Genomic DNA, 16,047 nt, shown 5'->3' with positions numbered 1-16,047 from the left:
TAACCATAAAGAATTAATGATAAATAATAAACAATATTATGTCAAACAATATTAATACTCTTATACAACTCATACTTAATTTTCAAAGTGAAAGTATCAATCACAAATGATTGATAAGTACAGTAAAAGTTCCTATTTAGGTACTTTAGTCCTTAAACTAATAAAAGTATAAATAATTCTTTTTTGATACTGTAACACTGTTACAGTATGTATTTTTTTTTTCATGAGTGAAATGTATTAAAAACAATTACGTAATTTTGTTAAGTCTTGTTTTTAAAAGCTACGAGAACGTCTTACAATTGTAATTACTAATTAGTAGGTTTTTTTTTATTAGTGGTTAGTAGATGTTATTAAAATATAGTATTCTTGATCTTGAGTTTGTACAAATAAATAAGAAAACTTATTATTGACCCAAATTGTTCAATTATCTATAAATTGTCATAAAAAAATAATAATTGCAAATTCAAATTCAAAAATATTTTGTATTACACTATTGGTATCTTATATGATTATGACTATAAAATATATATTATGTTTATTTTTCACGTTTAAATTACTTACTCGTTTTTTCTTTTTATTACGTTTTTAAATTATTGTTACGATAAATGTCATACTTGTAATACCTACATAGGTAATAGATATTTACATTCTATTCTCGATGTAGGGTAGGTATTTCTTTACTCTTTAGATAAATGATAGGCATTTAAATTAGTTACCTGCGTTAGATTACTTATAATAACATATTATTAAATTAATGGCTTTACCGATTTTGGTCATTAATAATTAAGGTTTTAAAATTTAATGAAATCAATTTTTTTGAAATGTTTCATTTCAATGAAGAAAAAAAAATCATCTAAAAGCTTATAGTCTTGTCAACTTGCAGCTTGCAAGTGAACATTTTAAAAGTTGGTTTATTATATGAAACAAAGAATATATGTAAAATATTTACATATATATATAACCATCTATTAGCGAATACGTTTAAAACGAAGAAAAAATGTCTTTCAATACTTTAAATTCAGAACCGACAGAACCCCATAAATAATATTTTGTTATTGCGCCTTGTCGATCAAACAAATAAGACGTACCTATTCGAGCGTCTTGCCTCCACACCGAGGGGCGTGTACGAACAACAACAGACGTAACATTCCGTTGAACGAAACTGATAAAACGAAAAAAAAAAAACCACCTTGCGCATTGTTTCCGAACACCGTCAGGCGGGCGTGTTCTGAGTGGCGGTGATAACACTGTTGTAAACATTTTCCCGTCGTATTCCTTTCATTGGTTCAAACGATTTCCTACTAACGCCACCTAAATTTTTTTGTTTTTTTACAAACCGTCGCTCGGTTTCGATATTTTACACTCCACGTTCTTGGGAAATCGCGATGAACGGCAATAAGCCATCGTAGTGAACCAGCAGCGAACGAGGCGCACTGCGCGTGTGGTTTATTTATTTCTTCGCTTTTCAAAATGATCAAGTCCAGCTATCTGTGCGTTTTTGCCGTTTTGTGGTGTTCGATACCGTCGATTCGGTCGCAACTCAACGACGTGGAAACCGAATGGCATTGTCCGCAGTACTGGGTCCAGTACGGAAACTCCTGTTACAAGTTTGTAAAGTCGCCGTTCCGACCGAGAAGTGAAGCTCACAGAAACTGTCTTGTATGTATTGTCGAAAACAAATGCGTTTGTTTAGAATCATGATTTGTTTTCGTTTTTATTCATCAAATACAGTATTTATTGTTAGTTACAAGTTGCACTGTGTGCCACGACGGTACATTACCGCGTTGGGTATAAATTATAAATTCATTCTACAAATGCCATATTTGTACATTATTGGTTGTTTAACAATATCTCCTTTCAAAAATTATTTCAACTTTTTTAATTACAATATTAAACAAGAATTATTTAAGTTAAAATACATCTGCCCAGTACTCGGGAAGTGTGTCTAGTATAAATAAGGCAGAGATATAGGTAGTTTTATTTATGTTAATAATATTTTTAATTTATTCATAATAATCTTCCTTCTCAGTTGCGTAAAAAGTGATGCCTTTAAAGTTTATTGTAGAACTATTAAAGACAAAATTGTACATACAAACCATGATGTCCGGATTTGTGAATCATAATTTTGTTGATTAGTTTTCTCTCATTTATTATTCAGTTTTTTCATCATATTTTAGCTCTTCATTTTCTTTATTTTTGTTTTTTAATAGGCACTTCTCAAACATGTTATCAGTTGTTGTCTATTTTTCCCTAAAAAAGAGACAAGTCGATTTCCCTAATTTAAACTTTGCTCATTCATTTTGTGTCGTTTTGAAAAATAACCTACTGCATCCTAACACAACTTGTACTATTCAATTACAGTAAGGTTGCTTGATCTTTCCAACGTTCTGTTAGATATACTGGAACTTAATGAATCCAATAGCATACCAGTTCAATTATTTCTGTTAGTGTTGTTTTAAATACTATTTAGATCGGTGTATGAAAAAAAACTTATAGCACTTATGATATTTATTGAAAAATTTGACAGCCTTTGTTTTATGCATCTCAATGTAATTTTTCTTTTAAATGTTCCATCAGGATTTATTTTCTTATTTTTCTTGTAATTTCTATCAAATTGTTTTCTTAGTTTTGAGGTAATAGTTATAAGTATACTTCTTAAATAATTGATATGTGTTGCTTTGTCATAAATAATATTTTGATAAAAACATCTAATTATATAATTACAGTTCATTATAAAAAATGTAGAATAATTATTAATTAATACAGTTATGTAAAAATTTTAAAATGATACATGTTCAACATATTATAAAAGTGGTAACTATTTAAAATTAAATAATTTTAATCGCTGTATATTTCCAATTCTCTTAATTAATTAATTTTATCTTATATTAACTTGTTTATGAAAGTAAATAGGTATATTGTACATTCATACATATTTATTGATTTCAAGATTTCTAGTAAATTGTTTATTTTGGAATATTATGTAGGTACTAAATTGTAGCTTCCTTTTTCATAATTACAATACCAAACCCTGGTTTACTAATTTTAGGACTAAAAAGGAATCTTAAAAAAAATTGAATTTTTACCTATCATTGAGTTAGATTTTCTATTATTATTTAATTGTATTTAATATGCTTAAAATGGGTTTTTTACTTAAAAGTTATGATTAATATTGTATAATAATATTAATACTTGAAAATATCCAAGGAATTTTTGTATAATTTTTTATATAATTTATTAAATTATTTGTTTTATTCTTAAACAACTAATCTTGATCCTATTTTTTTTCTAGGCTTTTGGAGCTGATTTAGCTAGTGTTAATACTTTAGATGAACATGGTTTTCTCATTAATCAACTCTTGCAACAGGACCCACAACATAGACAGTGGTATGTAGGTGGTAAGCAAACAAGCCCTGGAGTGTGGGTGAATGATGTAGAAAACAATATTCCACTTATTGATGTTGAAAGTGCACTATTGCCTGAACAACATACAACATTAAACAAAGATTATATTGCATACACGTAAGTCACTTAAATATATCTTGAAAAAATTATATATAAGTTTGTATGATAAATACTTTAAAAAATTATTAATATAAATAATCAAATTCAATTTATAATAATGTGTTCTATTAAATTAATACAAATATTATTCTTTTCAGGTATTCAGTTCAATTACAAAAATGGGGATTTGAAAAAGTTCCAGGAGACCGGTATTTGCTTTATATTTGTGAAATACCTCTTAATAAACAACATTTAATAGTTGAAGAACGTTCTTATAAGTATGGCTATAATATTGACGATCAGCAAAAAGTGCCTCGAGGTCCTTACTTTATTAAAGAACCTACAGATGTAGTTTTTGATAGTTCTAGAATATCAATTACTAATGATGTAGCTTTGAGGTATGTTTACACGATAATAAAAAATTGATATTGTTATTAATTATACGAATATAAATATAAATTAGCTTATTTAAGCATGAATATTTTAATTATTTATTATTTTATTATATTTAAATATTTATGTATTATGTATTGTTAAAACAAATATTTTAGTTGTGTTGCTGGAGGTTATCCAACACCAACATATGAGTGGTTTAAAGAAGATTATGATAATCAGGATCAATTATTATCTACAAAAATTGATCCACTAAGTAATAAGAGATTCACATTAAGTGGTGGAACTCTTATTATTTATGCTCCTAAAAGGGTAAAAATTAATAATATTATTTGTATATTTTAAATGGTAATCAAGGTAATATAAACAAATAATATTGGTTTTAATAGGATGAAGACAGAGGTCGATATCATTGTAAAGCATCAAATATGTTTGGTTCTGTAATTTCTGAAAGCATACAACTTTCATTTGGATTTATTGGTGAATTTAATTTACAACGTCCTCTTGAACGTGGTAATAAGAATTGGGGCAAAACAATATTTTGTGATCCTCCTCAATATTTCCCTGGTGAGAAAAAAAAAAAAAATAAAATTTGTAATTTTATTATTTTTTTTTATTTACTATTAATATTAAATAAATTGTATCTATTAATTTTGACTGTTTTTAGAGGTGAGATATTATTGGGTCAGAGAATCGTTTCCTAACTTGGTTCAAGAAGATCGGAGAGTATTTGTCTCATATAATGGGTACTTATATTTTTCCTCTTTGGAAGAAAGTGATGCTGGAAATTATAGTTGTAATGTGCAAAGTGAAGTTTCAAATACCGGCAAGAATGGACCCTTATTCCCGTTACATGTAGTAACACATTGTATGTACTATATTTCTTTAATTTATATTAATATGTTTATTAACTTATTTATCACTGTTATTTTTTTTTTTTAGCTGACTATCAACAACTTATATTACCCAATAGCTTTCCTAAAGCTTTTCCAGAAGCACCTATTGCTGGCCAAGAAGTTAGACTTGAATGTGTTGCATTTGCATAGTAAGATTATTATTCTATCTTGTCTTTTTTTTTATCCTTAAGAAATTAAGTTATTTTTTGAATAATTATTAATATATATTTTCATTCTATCATAGTCTGTTACATAATATATAATGTATATTATACTCGGTACTTTTAAACTAAAATTAATTTAAATATACTCCATTATTAAATTACTAAATGATTTTTTTTCTAATAAATAATAATTACTATTGATTACTGTTACTTTTAGTCCTGTACCTTCATATAATTGGACAAGAAAAGGTTCTCCTTTACCTAAAGGCTCTTATTTGACAAGTTACAATCGTGTATTGATAATTCCTGAAGTTCAAGTAGAAGATCAAGGAGAATATAATTGTCATGTTTTTAATGATCGGGATAGTACAGAAAAAAGTCTTATTCTGACAATACAAGGTAATTACAAATTGTTTTTACAGTTAACAGTTTTTACCAAATAACTTGATAAACCATTTTTGTGATTCTACGCTTTAATTTATCATTAAAGGATTGATGTCTTACAATTTATTTAGATATATTTAACTACCAGCAATTGTTTTAAATTAAGTTTTCTCTTTATTATACAAATATAAACTATTGGTATACATAATTTTAAGTTTATAGATGATTGAGAGTATTTATAACAGCCGTTGCTTTTTAAGTATTTTTTAAAAATATTTTTGGGTGTTTATTGTACTAAATGCGTGTATTTGATGTTATAGTTATTATATTATAAACCATATATTCTTTTAGCTGAACCGAATTTCACAATTCCATTGGAAGATAAACACATGGATCACCAATCAGATTTGACATGGACATGTGAAGCTTTTGGTGTTCCAGATGTAACATATAAGTGGTTTAAAAATGGTGAACCACTAGAAATCGACAAACTATTACCTGATGACCAAAAACGGTATTTGATACAGGACAATGTATTAAGTATAAAATATTTAGAAAATGAAAAAGATTCAGGAATGTATCAATGTCAAGCTCGCAATACTTTAAAAACCCGTTACTCATCTGCACAATTAAGAGTGCTTTGTAAGTTAATTCAATTTTTTAATGTTTTTAATTCATTATTGTGAAAAATTCATGATATGATTTTCCTTTTATAGCCTTGCGCCCATCATTTAAAAAGAAACCTTTGGAGCCTGAAATATACGGTGCCGAAGGCAAAAATGTAACAATTAAATGTAATCCTGAAGCTGCACCTAGACCTAAATTTACATGGAAAAAAGATGGATATATAATAGGTTAGTTGCTATGCTTTATTATTTTCAAATAAATTAATGAATAGCTAATATATTGATTGCTATGCGTCCACCAGTGTCCACATACCATTAGGATATTACATTATTTTCACAGATGTTGGTGGTTGCACCTTCTTATTATCTATGTGCTATGCGTCTGAGATAAATGAATACGGTTTTAAATTATTAACTTTTCTATGGCGCTTCTATAATATATTAAAAAAAAAAAGCACAATGGCATAGTGGGAATAATTAATATTTTTTTAATGTTTATTTTCAAATGTTTTTTTCTAATAAAATAGTATACAATAAATAGAAATAACATACAAAAATATGTTTGGCATGTCGATAACACATATTGTGTGACTGCTGACGGTTACATGGAAGTGAATGTGTTAAGTTATTTATAAAAAAAATGAATTGATTTCAGTATTTTTTTTTCATCTAGCTCATATCTTAAATTACAAGTCGAGACTAATTTATTTTTTTACTATTTGGACATAAAGGTATTTAAATACAATTGTATGATATTTCTTTGTATTTGATCAATTAAAAAATTGTTTTACTACCTTGAAATGTTTTAAACGCCGCTTTTATTAACTGTATTTATATTTATATACAAAACACATATTAATATATATTTATATGTTTTATACATATTTTATTTATGATATCCTTTTCATTTTTGTATAGGGTCTGGGGGAAGGCGTCGCATACTAGAAAATGGAAATTTAATAATAAACCCAATTGGGAGAGATGATGAAGGCATGTACATATGTATTGCTGAAAATGTGTACGGAACTGCAGAAAGTCATGGAAAACTTATTGTTATGCGTAAGTTAATGTTTGTTAAGTAATTATATCATAATATTTTTATTTTACATTTTTTATTTATTATACTTTATTGTAGGTGGCCCTGTATTCATTGAACAACTAAGTCCCCAAATTAGATCAATTGTTAAACACGATTTACTATTACGTTGCCAAGCTATTTCAGATGAACTCTTAGACATTGCATATGTTTGGACTCACAACAATATGCCATTAGTTAATTCTAATGCTGAACTTACTGGACATATTGTAAGTATTAGTTTTTTAAATCATCTCAAATTTTAAATTATTTGAGTTAATTTATTTTTTATTATTATTTTGTTTATGCTAATATTTTATATTATATCAATTTTAAAAATTTTCATCTTCCTATCAAAAGTCAATAAATAAATTTATTGCTGTTATTTTCATTGTGTGTTAATTTTTGTTGCTATTTGTTTTGTATGTAAAAATGAATAAAAATGTATCAACTATCATTGCATAGGTGGTGGTAGAATTGGAAGTTAAATTCTCTTCATAACACAGATAATTCTAGTGATATCACAATTTCGCTTAGGTATAAAGTGTTTTTATCATTACAAAATGATGATTTTTGCACCTTTATATAATATCAGTCTTTAAAATTTTAATTTAATGATTCTGAAAAAATGACGTGAAATATTGTTATATACAACTATATAGTGTGTGATGCTGGCATTCGACTAACTGTGTTATAGTTACTTATTAAAGTACTACAACCATTGATGGGTTAAAAAATATTTGTTAGTTGTTATATTATGGGAAATTCTCAAATACTATTGCTTGTTTGTATCTATTTTAAAAATCAATCCAATGATTAAATATTTATCATGAATGTATTTTTCTAAATTTTTATTGAGTTATATAGTTGAAGTTTTTAAGTTATCAATGTTGTTTTTCTTCAAATACTTATAGTAGAATATAGTGATATCTCCCTTAATAGATACCTTTAAAAACTGGACATTTTTTTTTTGAGTACTAACTACAAAGTTTCCATAGATTGAGCCCTTTTTTAAATAATAGAAATATTTTAGGGACCAAGAATGTTCAGTATTCAAAGGTTTCACTGTATTATATTATTTTCAAAAAAAATTAATACTTTAGAGATCACAGTTGTGTTATTGCGAATGCTGAATTATTTGGGTAGAATAATCTTCTTTTATTTTTATCTAATTTACACTTAATATTTTGTTGAGTTGAACAACTATCTTCTATGGTGTCAATAGTAATTATTAGTATGTTTTGTAATATTACAATAGTTTGAATTAATTTTATGTAATAAATATGACATGTTTAAAGATTTAAAAGTCAAAACATTAAAATTTGTTACTTAAATACAATAGTTGAAATTTATAAGTCTTTACTAAATTTTAATTTTTATATACCTAATGTATTTAAGTAAATTGAAAAATTTATATCAAAAATTATCAAGCATACATTATACCTTTGCATTTAATTTATTTTTATTTGTATTAAATAATTAATAATTTAATGTTAAAGAGCATAAATAGTGGAGAGCTTTACATTCATAACATAACATTGGAAGATTCTGGTGAATACAAATGTTTTGTACATAGTGTTGTTGGGGAAATATCATCAACAACTACTTTATTTGTTGATGGACCTCCTGGACCTCCAGGTAATATAATATTTTTATCTAAACATTTCAATGCAATATGTTTATGTACAATGCAGTTACAGTTTATTTAATTATATTTTGTATAGGTGGGCTACAAGTTGAAGTCCTAAAGACATCTGCCAAACTTCAATGGTCTGATGGTGCATCGAACGGGCGTCCAATTACACATTATATAGTAAGCGCCCGTTCACAATGGAACAGTACTTGGCATACAATTGCCGCAGGTAATTTTTATTTTATAAGTTCATGATTTACCTAACTTAAAAATATTATTAAACATTACAGATTTTATAGTCAAGGAAGTTGATAGGTATAATGGGCGTAAAGAAGCATTTTTAGAAAATGTTTTGCTACCCTGGTCTAAGTATGAATTTAAAATGGTAGCAGGAAATGAACTTGGCTTTGGTGAAGAATCTTTACCGTCGCCTCAAGTTAATACACCAGCTGATCGCCCATATAAAGCACCTACAAATATCACTGGAGGTGATGGCAAAATTGGAGATTTAACAATTGTGTGGAAAGTAAGTTAATGGTACTTTATTTTCTTTAAATTGGTCTAAATATATTTATTTATAACATTTAGCAACTACCTCCTCAAGATCAAAATGGACCAGGTATCTATTATAAGGTATTTTGGAGACGTTTGGATCATGATACAGATTTTCAGTATGAGACATTGCAAGAGAGTGGCAATATAGGAATGGCAGTAGTACACATAAAGCCAGAATATTATTATACTAAGTATGAAGTCAAAGTTCAAGTAAGTCTTTTACTTTTTTTTTATCAAAATATTTTCTATTTATAAAATACATTTTGTGTATTTACAGCCTTTTAATTCATTTGGTGCTGGTCCTATATCAGATCCTAAAGTGATATACAGTGCAGAAGATATGCCACAAGTATCTCCTCAGCAGGTGTTTGCTATTTCTTACAACTCGACTGCCATTAATGTAAGTTGGGTACCGATTGATCAATCACGGGAAATGTTACGTGGAAAATTAATTGGTCATCGAGTGAGTATATTTCATAATATATTTAATATAATTCATATTTCATTATACTCTGTGCCATAAGAGGCCACAACCAGTGGTGAACAAGACAATATGTTGTATCTGCGCATCATCCAGCACCTATTTCATGACAATAAATGTGTGCTTGGGGAAGAGAATTTTATTAATTATATGTGTGGCAAAGTTACAGTCTTTCACGACCCATACTATAACTGTGTTTTTTGATACAAAATATGTTATTAAAGTTTTTCATAGTAACATAAACATTTTATGTATTCTCTAGTTAAAATATTGGAAAAAAGATAAGAATGAAAAAGAAGAAGATGCTGTATATTATTTAAGTAGATATGTTAGACCTTGGGCACTTATTGTTGGATTACAACCAGATACAGAATATTACGTAAAAGTAATGGCTTTTAATTCAGCTGGAGAAGGTCCGGAGAGTGAGCGATATATTGGTAAGATTTTAAATCTTATAAATGTTATTAGGGAAATTTATATTTTTCAATTTTTGTAAACTATTAATTTTGAATATTATTTGATTGATTATCACCTTTATACTGATAAAGTAGTAATCTATTTGTATATTTTTTTCTGCATTGTTGTTTGTTAGTCTATGATTATTAGAACCGTACAGCATTTTTTCTGTAAGACACATTATTAACAATTTAATTAAAGATAAATAATTGTTTAAAGTATTGTTTGATAAAAATGGAATCAAATAATAAATTAATTTATATCTTATAAGTATGAGTCATTATACAAAAAAATGACTAAAATTATAAAACATTCATTTCATAGAACGAACATACAGAAAAGCTCCTCAAAAACCACCATCATCTGTCATAATTAATGGCATAAATCCTGGTACCATTCATGTAACTTGGCGATATGTACAACCAACACTTGAAGAAGAACCAATCAAAGGCTATAAGGTTTGTATATCAATAAACCAATGTAATTAATATAATTTTTGATTAACATATGAATTGATAGGTGCGGGTATGGGAAAATGATCAAGATATGAGTACTGCTAATGATACGATTATTGAAATTGAAAACAAATTAGAAGCATATATTTCTAACCTAACACCTGGTAAAGTTTACAAACTTCGAGTATTGGCATATTCTAATGGAGGAGATGGGCGGATGTCATCACCTATTAACACTTTCCAAATGGGTAAGCTTTAGTTAAATAATATATTTATCTCTAAATTTATATATATATACATAATTTAATTTCTTATTATACAAACTGTGTGATAAATTTAATTGTTTCTATTGTTAATTAATCAATACATAGCCTGAAATATGTAGACAGCGTCAAATTCTCTATTTCTTTGTGTAATATTTAATTTACAATTTCTATTAGTTATGTGTAATGCTCCAATTTTTTTATATACCTTTCTAGGTGCATTATATAATATTAGCATAACTAGTATGTTAAAAATTTTAGGACCGAGTTCAGTTATTATCATATTTCTCTTTAAAAATGTACACACACATAATACATATAGTTATAGAGAAAAAAATAATTTGATTTTTCCAATCAAATTTTCATAGCAATAATAATCAGCAGTAATCTACTGTTTTTTATGTATTACTTCATGTATTATGTACCTATAATTCATTAAATAGCCGATAGGTACTAAAATACCAAACCATTTGTTTACATAATTGTGGTTTAATATTACAAATATATAATTACAGGAAGTTTTACTTAATAGTGAAAGTAAATTACTTATGTGTAGCATATGATATAAATAAATAAAAATATTTATGTATATGCTGAACAATACAAGTTTATTCTAGTTATCACGATATGTAAGTAACATAACTTTGTGTTAATGAAATAAATTAATTTCGCATGCGGGATAATTGTGTACTGTTACCTAGAATATTGTTCAACTTAAATTTTTTGCATGCATTTTATTCGAAATTAAGGAAAGTGTTATTTAATTTTCTATACAATCATTCAAGGTTTTTATTTAATGTACGTATGATTTATTTCATTTTTATCTGAAGTTTGTTGCAATTAACTATTACTTTAAGTTCTGTACTATGTAAAAACAACATATATCTATTTTTTGTAATTTTGTTGTTCACTTATTTTACAACGTACCTAATCAAATTGGTTGATAATGATGAATGCATATTTTGTTAGAAACGTAAATTGCGAACCTATGATGGATAAATCTTAAACCGTTGTTGATTTTAATTTTTAGGTACATATTTTTATTTTTCATCAATTGAAAAACTATTTATAATTTTCGATTTGCATCATTGCCGACTGTATTCTCGAGTATTTTGATACTCAACAGTTTCACCTTTTACGTAGGGCTTTACACGTTAAGTTCGAGTAATTCGACCGCACAAGATTGTCTTATCTGTAGCGACTGTAGCTATTAATTGTAACGATTATTATTAAAAGAAGCCACACCTTCATGTGATGTTTTTATCTAAATACGTAAACATCAATGTTTATACGTCGCTATGTTGATCTTAAATGATATTTTTTTATATTTAAGCAAGCTATGTGCCTTTTTAAATCGCAATATTTCATATTTCACGTATACATAACTCATAAGTCATAAGCTATTACCCGTTTAAAATTAATAAAATATCATTAAAAATAAAATTCACGACGCATACAAATAGAAAGGTTCTTATTTTAAAATGTAATAAAAGATTAACTTACTTTAATATTAGTTCTAACATAAAATTGGTTGTGTTGAATGTAAATTTGTTATGTGTTTGTTCATTTATCTAGTAGATTACCACGGTTGTACTTAAGTTTGTACGTTAGACTAAGACAAATTATGCGAATGTGACATTTCCTCAAACACGCTTTGTAATCGTCACTGTCAAATCACCAATAATCATAATGTACCATCAACATTAGTTTAATCAAATTGTTAACAATCATTTAATTGTTCGCAATTTGTATAGAATCATAAAATGGTGGCTAATATTATTTGTGATATAATACATACTATAGTCTATATATGTAAATGATTTGGAAATAAAATTTAGTGAGGAAATCATAAAGTTAAAATAAAAATATATTTTTAACGAAACAAAAAAATACGAAAACATCTCAATAATGAGTACTTAAATGCAACATTCTCTAATATTGAAATCTGAGACTATGTATATATACGTAATATATATAAATATTTATCAAATGTGAATGTCTTGATCTAATATAAGTAAAAAAGGTATTTTTCTGTTTAAAAAAGAGTCAACGCCGATTTATATTCATTATCATTTATTATTAGTTCTATTAAAATTATACCTATATGTTGAAGTTTCTTGGAATGTAAATTGAACAAGTCTAATTTTTATTTAACTTATTTAATCATTTGTTAATTTATTTACTTTTTTTTAGTAGTTACTTAATTTAAAATACAAAAGTAATTAAAACATGTATAAATAATTTTTGCAGTTAAATAATGTGTTAGGTACTTGATTAATTTTGAGAATTTATAATTTTGGAACAGGTTTTAAATGTTTGTAATATTTAAGTCTTCTCTAGAAATTATATCACATGTTATGTACGTACTCATGATGAATAGGGACACGAAATATGATTGTATCAGGGCCCCAATGATGGTAGCACAGCACTGCGTAAAATAATAACAACCTTAGGCCTTAGCTATTCACGTTTGGATATTTATTGCACTTATTCATTCACAATTAAAAATGTTATATTAAATCACATTTTTTGAACATAATTTAAACACAATATATGTGTAAAATAATATATTTTTTCTAAAAATAGAATAATTGAATCCACTATTTTAAAAATGATTTCACAATATGCGAAGAACTAAGATATTATTTTTCAACTCCCGATTACAAAACTGTAAAAATTTAAAAGTAAGAAAAACAATTATATTTTAATACTAAACCCAAACCGAGTAGGCTAAATGGTTAATTTTGTTAACCGTACGTAGGTTTTTAGCCGTTGACCATCGTTAATTATAGAGTATAAATAAATTAATTATATTAGTAATTCGTAGATTGTTGTGCGCTACCTAATTAATAATACATATTATTAAGACATTCTAAAAAGTTATTAAAATACTATGTATGTGGTATGTATCTGTATAAATGACTGGACTTTTTTAATATTATTTCTATTTTTTATATCCAATATAATCGTAATAATATGCTTTAAGATAATATAATATGCTATTATTATATAATTAAAAATAAATTAATATATTCAATATTATTTTAATTTTAAAATAATATCCATGTACATTATATTTTGTACTAATTTTAAAAAAGTACTTGAAAGTTATACAATATCAGCATAATTTACGTATAGTATATAATGTAAACAAAATATATAAATATTAAAAACCTGAAAGTAATTTGAATGAGACAGGTATATATTATATAGTAAAATTATTAAATACATGCAACAGTTTTTTTTTTACAAAAAGTTGATATTATGATTTATAAATTTGAAACAGCAATAATGTAAACTAAAATATTTATGATATTTATATATGTTATAAAATATTTATAAGTAGTAAATCTATGTTAGTGTATAATAATATGTTTTCAGACAAAACTATTGCGTGTGCGTGTAACTATGAATTATGATAAATACTTTAATGTATGTAACGTTTAATAACGATTTAATATTATTACAAATCTAATAAAAATATGGATGTTTTTATGGAAAACATAGAATCACACATAATTCAGAAATGTTTACTTGACGCGTAATTTCATTGAAAATTAATTTTTCATGTATTAAATAATTTGGAAAAATATTTATTCTTTTTAACGGTACTCCGCTCCTATTTTTTTTTTTACCTTATTAAAAACACGAAGTGATAACTCATGCTACTAGAATATTAATTATAATTACACTTAATATTTTAATATCTCAATAATTGTGATTTTCCAAAACTCTAGAACCATTATTCGAGTAGAACAACAATCGTTTTCTAAATTGATCATAATATGGATGTCACAATGTCCTATTTAAATCACTAGTATATACACGAAAAACGTATTGGTACCAACGTTTTATTTGTATATACATATCTAAAAACACTATTTAATCATTGCGATATATTCGCGATTGCTAGTTTTTACTTAAATATTTAATATTCAATTTCAATTTGTGGGCTTGTCTTTCGTCCAAATTGAATGACGTACGCTTGTTGTGATCATTATGTATTATGTTTTGTGCGATTTAATTGTTTTGTTTTGCATTAATCCTGGCATTATTCCTGATCAGAATGTCTTATTTTATATTGTCAAACTTTTGTTTAAAATGTTTGTGTGTGTTTTTTTTTCAGGTAATCCCAATCTGTACTTGACCAACAATGCGAGCAGAAACTCGGCAGTCTGTCTGTCGATCGTGTTGCTATTGAGGTTGTACGGCATCATTTAAAATTAATAGATCTTAAACATAATGCGCACGCGCACATGTAATAATCTAAATTATTATATTTTTTTAACACATTTTTTACTATTTTAAACGTATAGTTTTAAGTTAACGACAATAATTCGCCTCGAATGTGATCAACTTTTGTGATTATGGTCAATATACCATAATGGATTATATATATATATATATATATATATATTTATAAGAATATAAACCTGTAACGGTAAACTCAATACAATTTTTCAAACAAGTAAAATATCAAAACATATATGATTTTGGTGTATGTAATGTGCCGCATTATATACTGGAATGTATATGCAGAAACAGTGCCTTAAAATATTATTAATAATATTATAATACGCATGAATCAAAAACTCTCGTCTGTGTTCAAAATATTATTGACAGCCATTATTTAATTTAATGTAATTGTGATTTAATACTATTCTATAGCGATAAGTATGATTTTTAATATAAATACTGCAAAATTTTCGTGTAATTATAATTTTCAACGTTGTAAAAATAATTGCTTAAAATGTTTCAATTGTAAACTATTTAAATGCACGCCCGGATGCAAGATAATACAGCAGTGGTTCTTAACCTTTTTTTGTTTACGATATGCTTTAGTGTTTTATAAAAAAAATTTCAGAACACTACATATCATAATGGCGTATTTGAATGATTTATATTTTCAATAATTTTGTTGTACATCTTAGGCCAGTTTACAAAACACTTGTTTTGTGGCACACTGTTTGAGAATCACTGTGAATCACAGTAGTACAGTATAAAATAATTAGTTTTTAGTGATTATAGTATTCATACCTACAAGTTGTTTTCAGATAATGAATTTCGAACGAAAATTTCCTAGTATAAAAATGAATCCATTCTAATATTACGTACATGAAGCCTATATAATGGCCTCAAGTAATTAAAATGTAGCTAAATAT

At 26.2% G+C, this 16,047-nt stretch overlaps 1 protein-coding gene across 2 annotated transcripts; it reads left to right on the top strand.

The window, feature by feature from the left end:
• The first annotated feature begins 1,220 nt into the window (after window positions 1-1,220).
• LOC112595587 (contactin) lies at window positions 1,221-15,832 on the top strand. 2 transcript variants are annotated; one of them, XR_003114729.1, is made up of 22 exons: window positions 1,221-1,659; window positions 3,293-3,522; window positions 3,663-3,902; window positions 4,056-4,209; window positions 4,287-4,464; window positions 4,565-4,765; window positions 4,840-4,942; window positions 5,175-5,356; window positions 5,693-5,983; window positions 6,058-6,195; window positions 6,886-7,026; window positions 7,103-7,272; window positions 8,542-8,680; window positions 8,767-8,904; window positions 8,966-9,201; window positions 9,264-9,440; window positions 9,508-9,693; window positions 9,974-10,148; window positions 10,492-10,625; window positions 10,687-10,870; window positions 11,401-11,514; window positions 15,012-15,100. XR_003114729.1 is itself a non-coding variant. In XM_025340849.1 (21 exons), exons 1-21 carry the CDS (start codon window positions 1,471-1,473, stop codon window positions 15,104-15,106), a joined length of 3,681 nt encoding a protein of 1,226 aa, XP_025196634.1. In that variant the 5' UTR covers window positions 1,221-1,470; the 3' UTR covers window positions 15,107-15,832. The 2 variants fall into 2 exon arrangements, 1 of the variants encoding a protein (XP_025196634.1); XM_025340849.1 differs by lacking the exon at window positions 11,401-11,514 and having other exon boundaries at window positions 15,012-15,832.
• The last annotated feature ends 215 nt before the right edge of the window (window positions 15,833-16,047 follow it).

The sequence above is a fragment of the Melanaphis sacchari genome, unplaced genomic scaffold (assembly GCF_002803265.2).
Source record: "Melanaphis sacchari strain LSU unplaced genomic scaffold, SCAv2.0 Contig28_pilon_pilon, whole genome shotgun sequence".
Taxonomy (NCBI): Eukaryota; Metazoa; Arthropoda; class Insecta; order Hemiptera; family Aphididae; genus Melanaphis; species Melanaphis sacchari.
Note: the sequence above shows the minus strand (reverse complement) of the source record. Positions and strands in the feature narration are given on the sequence as shown.

Bases quoted from the DNA above. Each gene is read 5' to 3' on its own strand.
- LOC112595587 (XM_025340849.1), top strand. From the start codon at position 1,471: ATGATCAAGTCCAGCTATCTGTGCGTTTTTGCCGTTTTGTGGTGTTCG. The intron at 4,465-4,564 runs GTGAGAAAAAAA...GACTGTTTTTAG, and splicing joins TCCTCCTCAATATTTCCCTG to AGGTGAGATATTATTGGGTC. The intron at 4,943-5,174 runs GTAAGATTATTA...TGTTACTTTTAG, and splicing joins GAATGTGTTGCATTTGCATA to TCCTGTACCTTCATATAATT.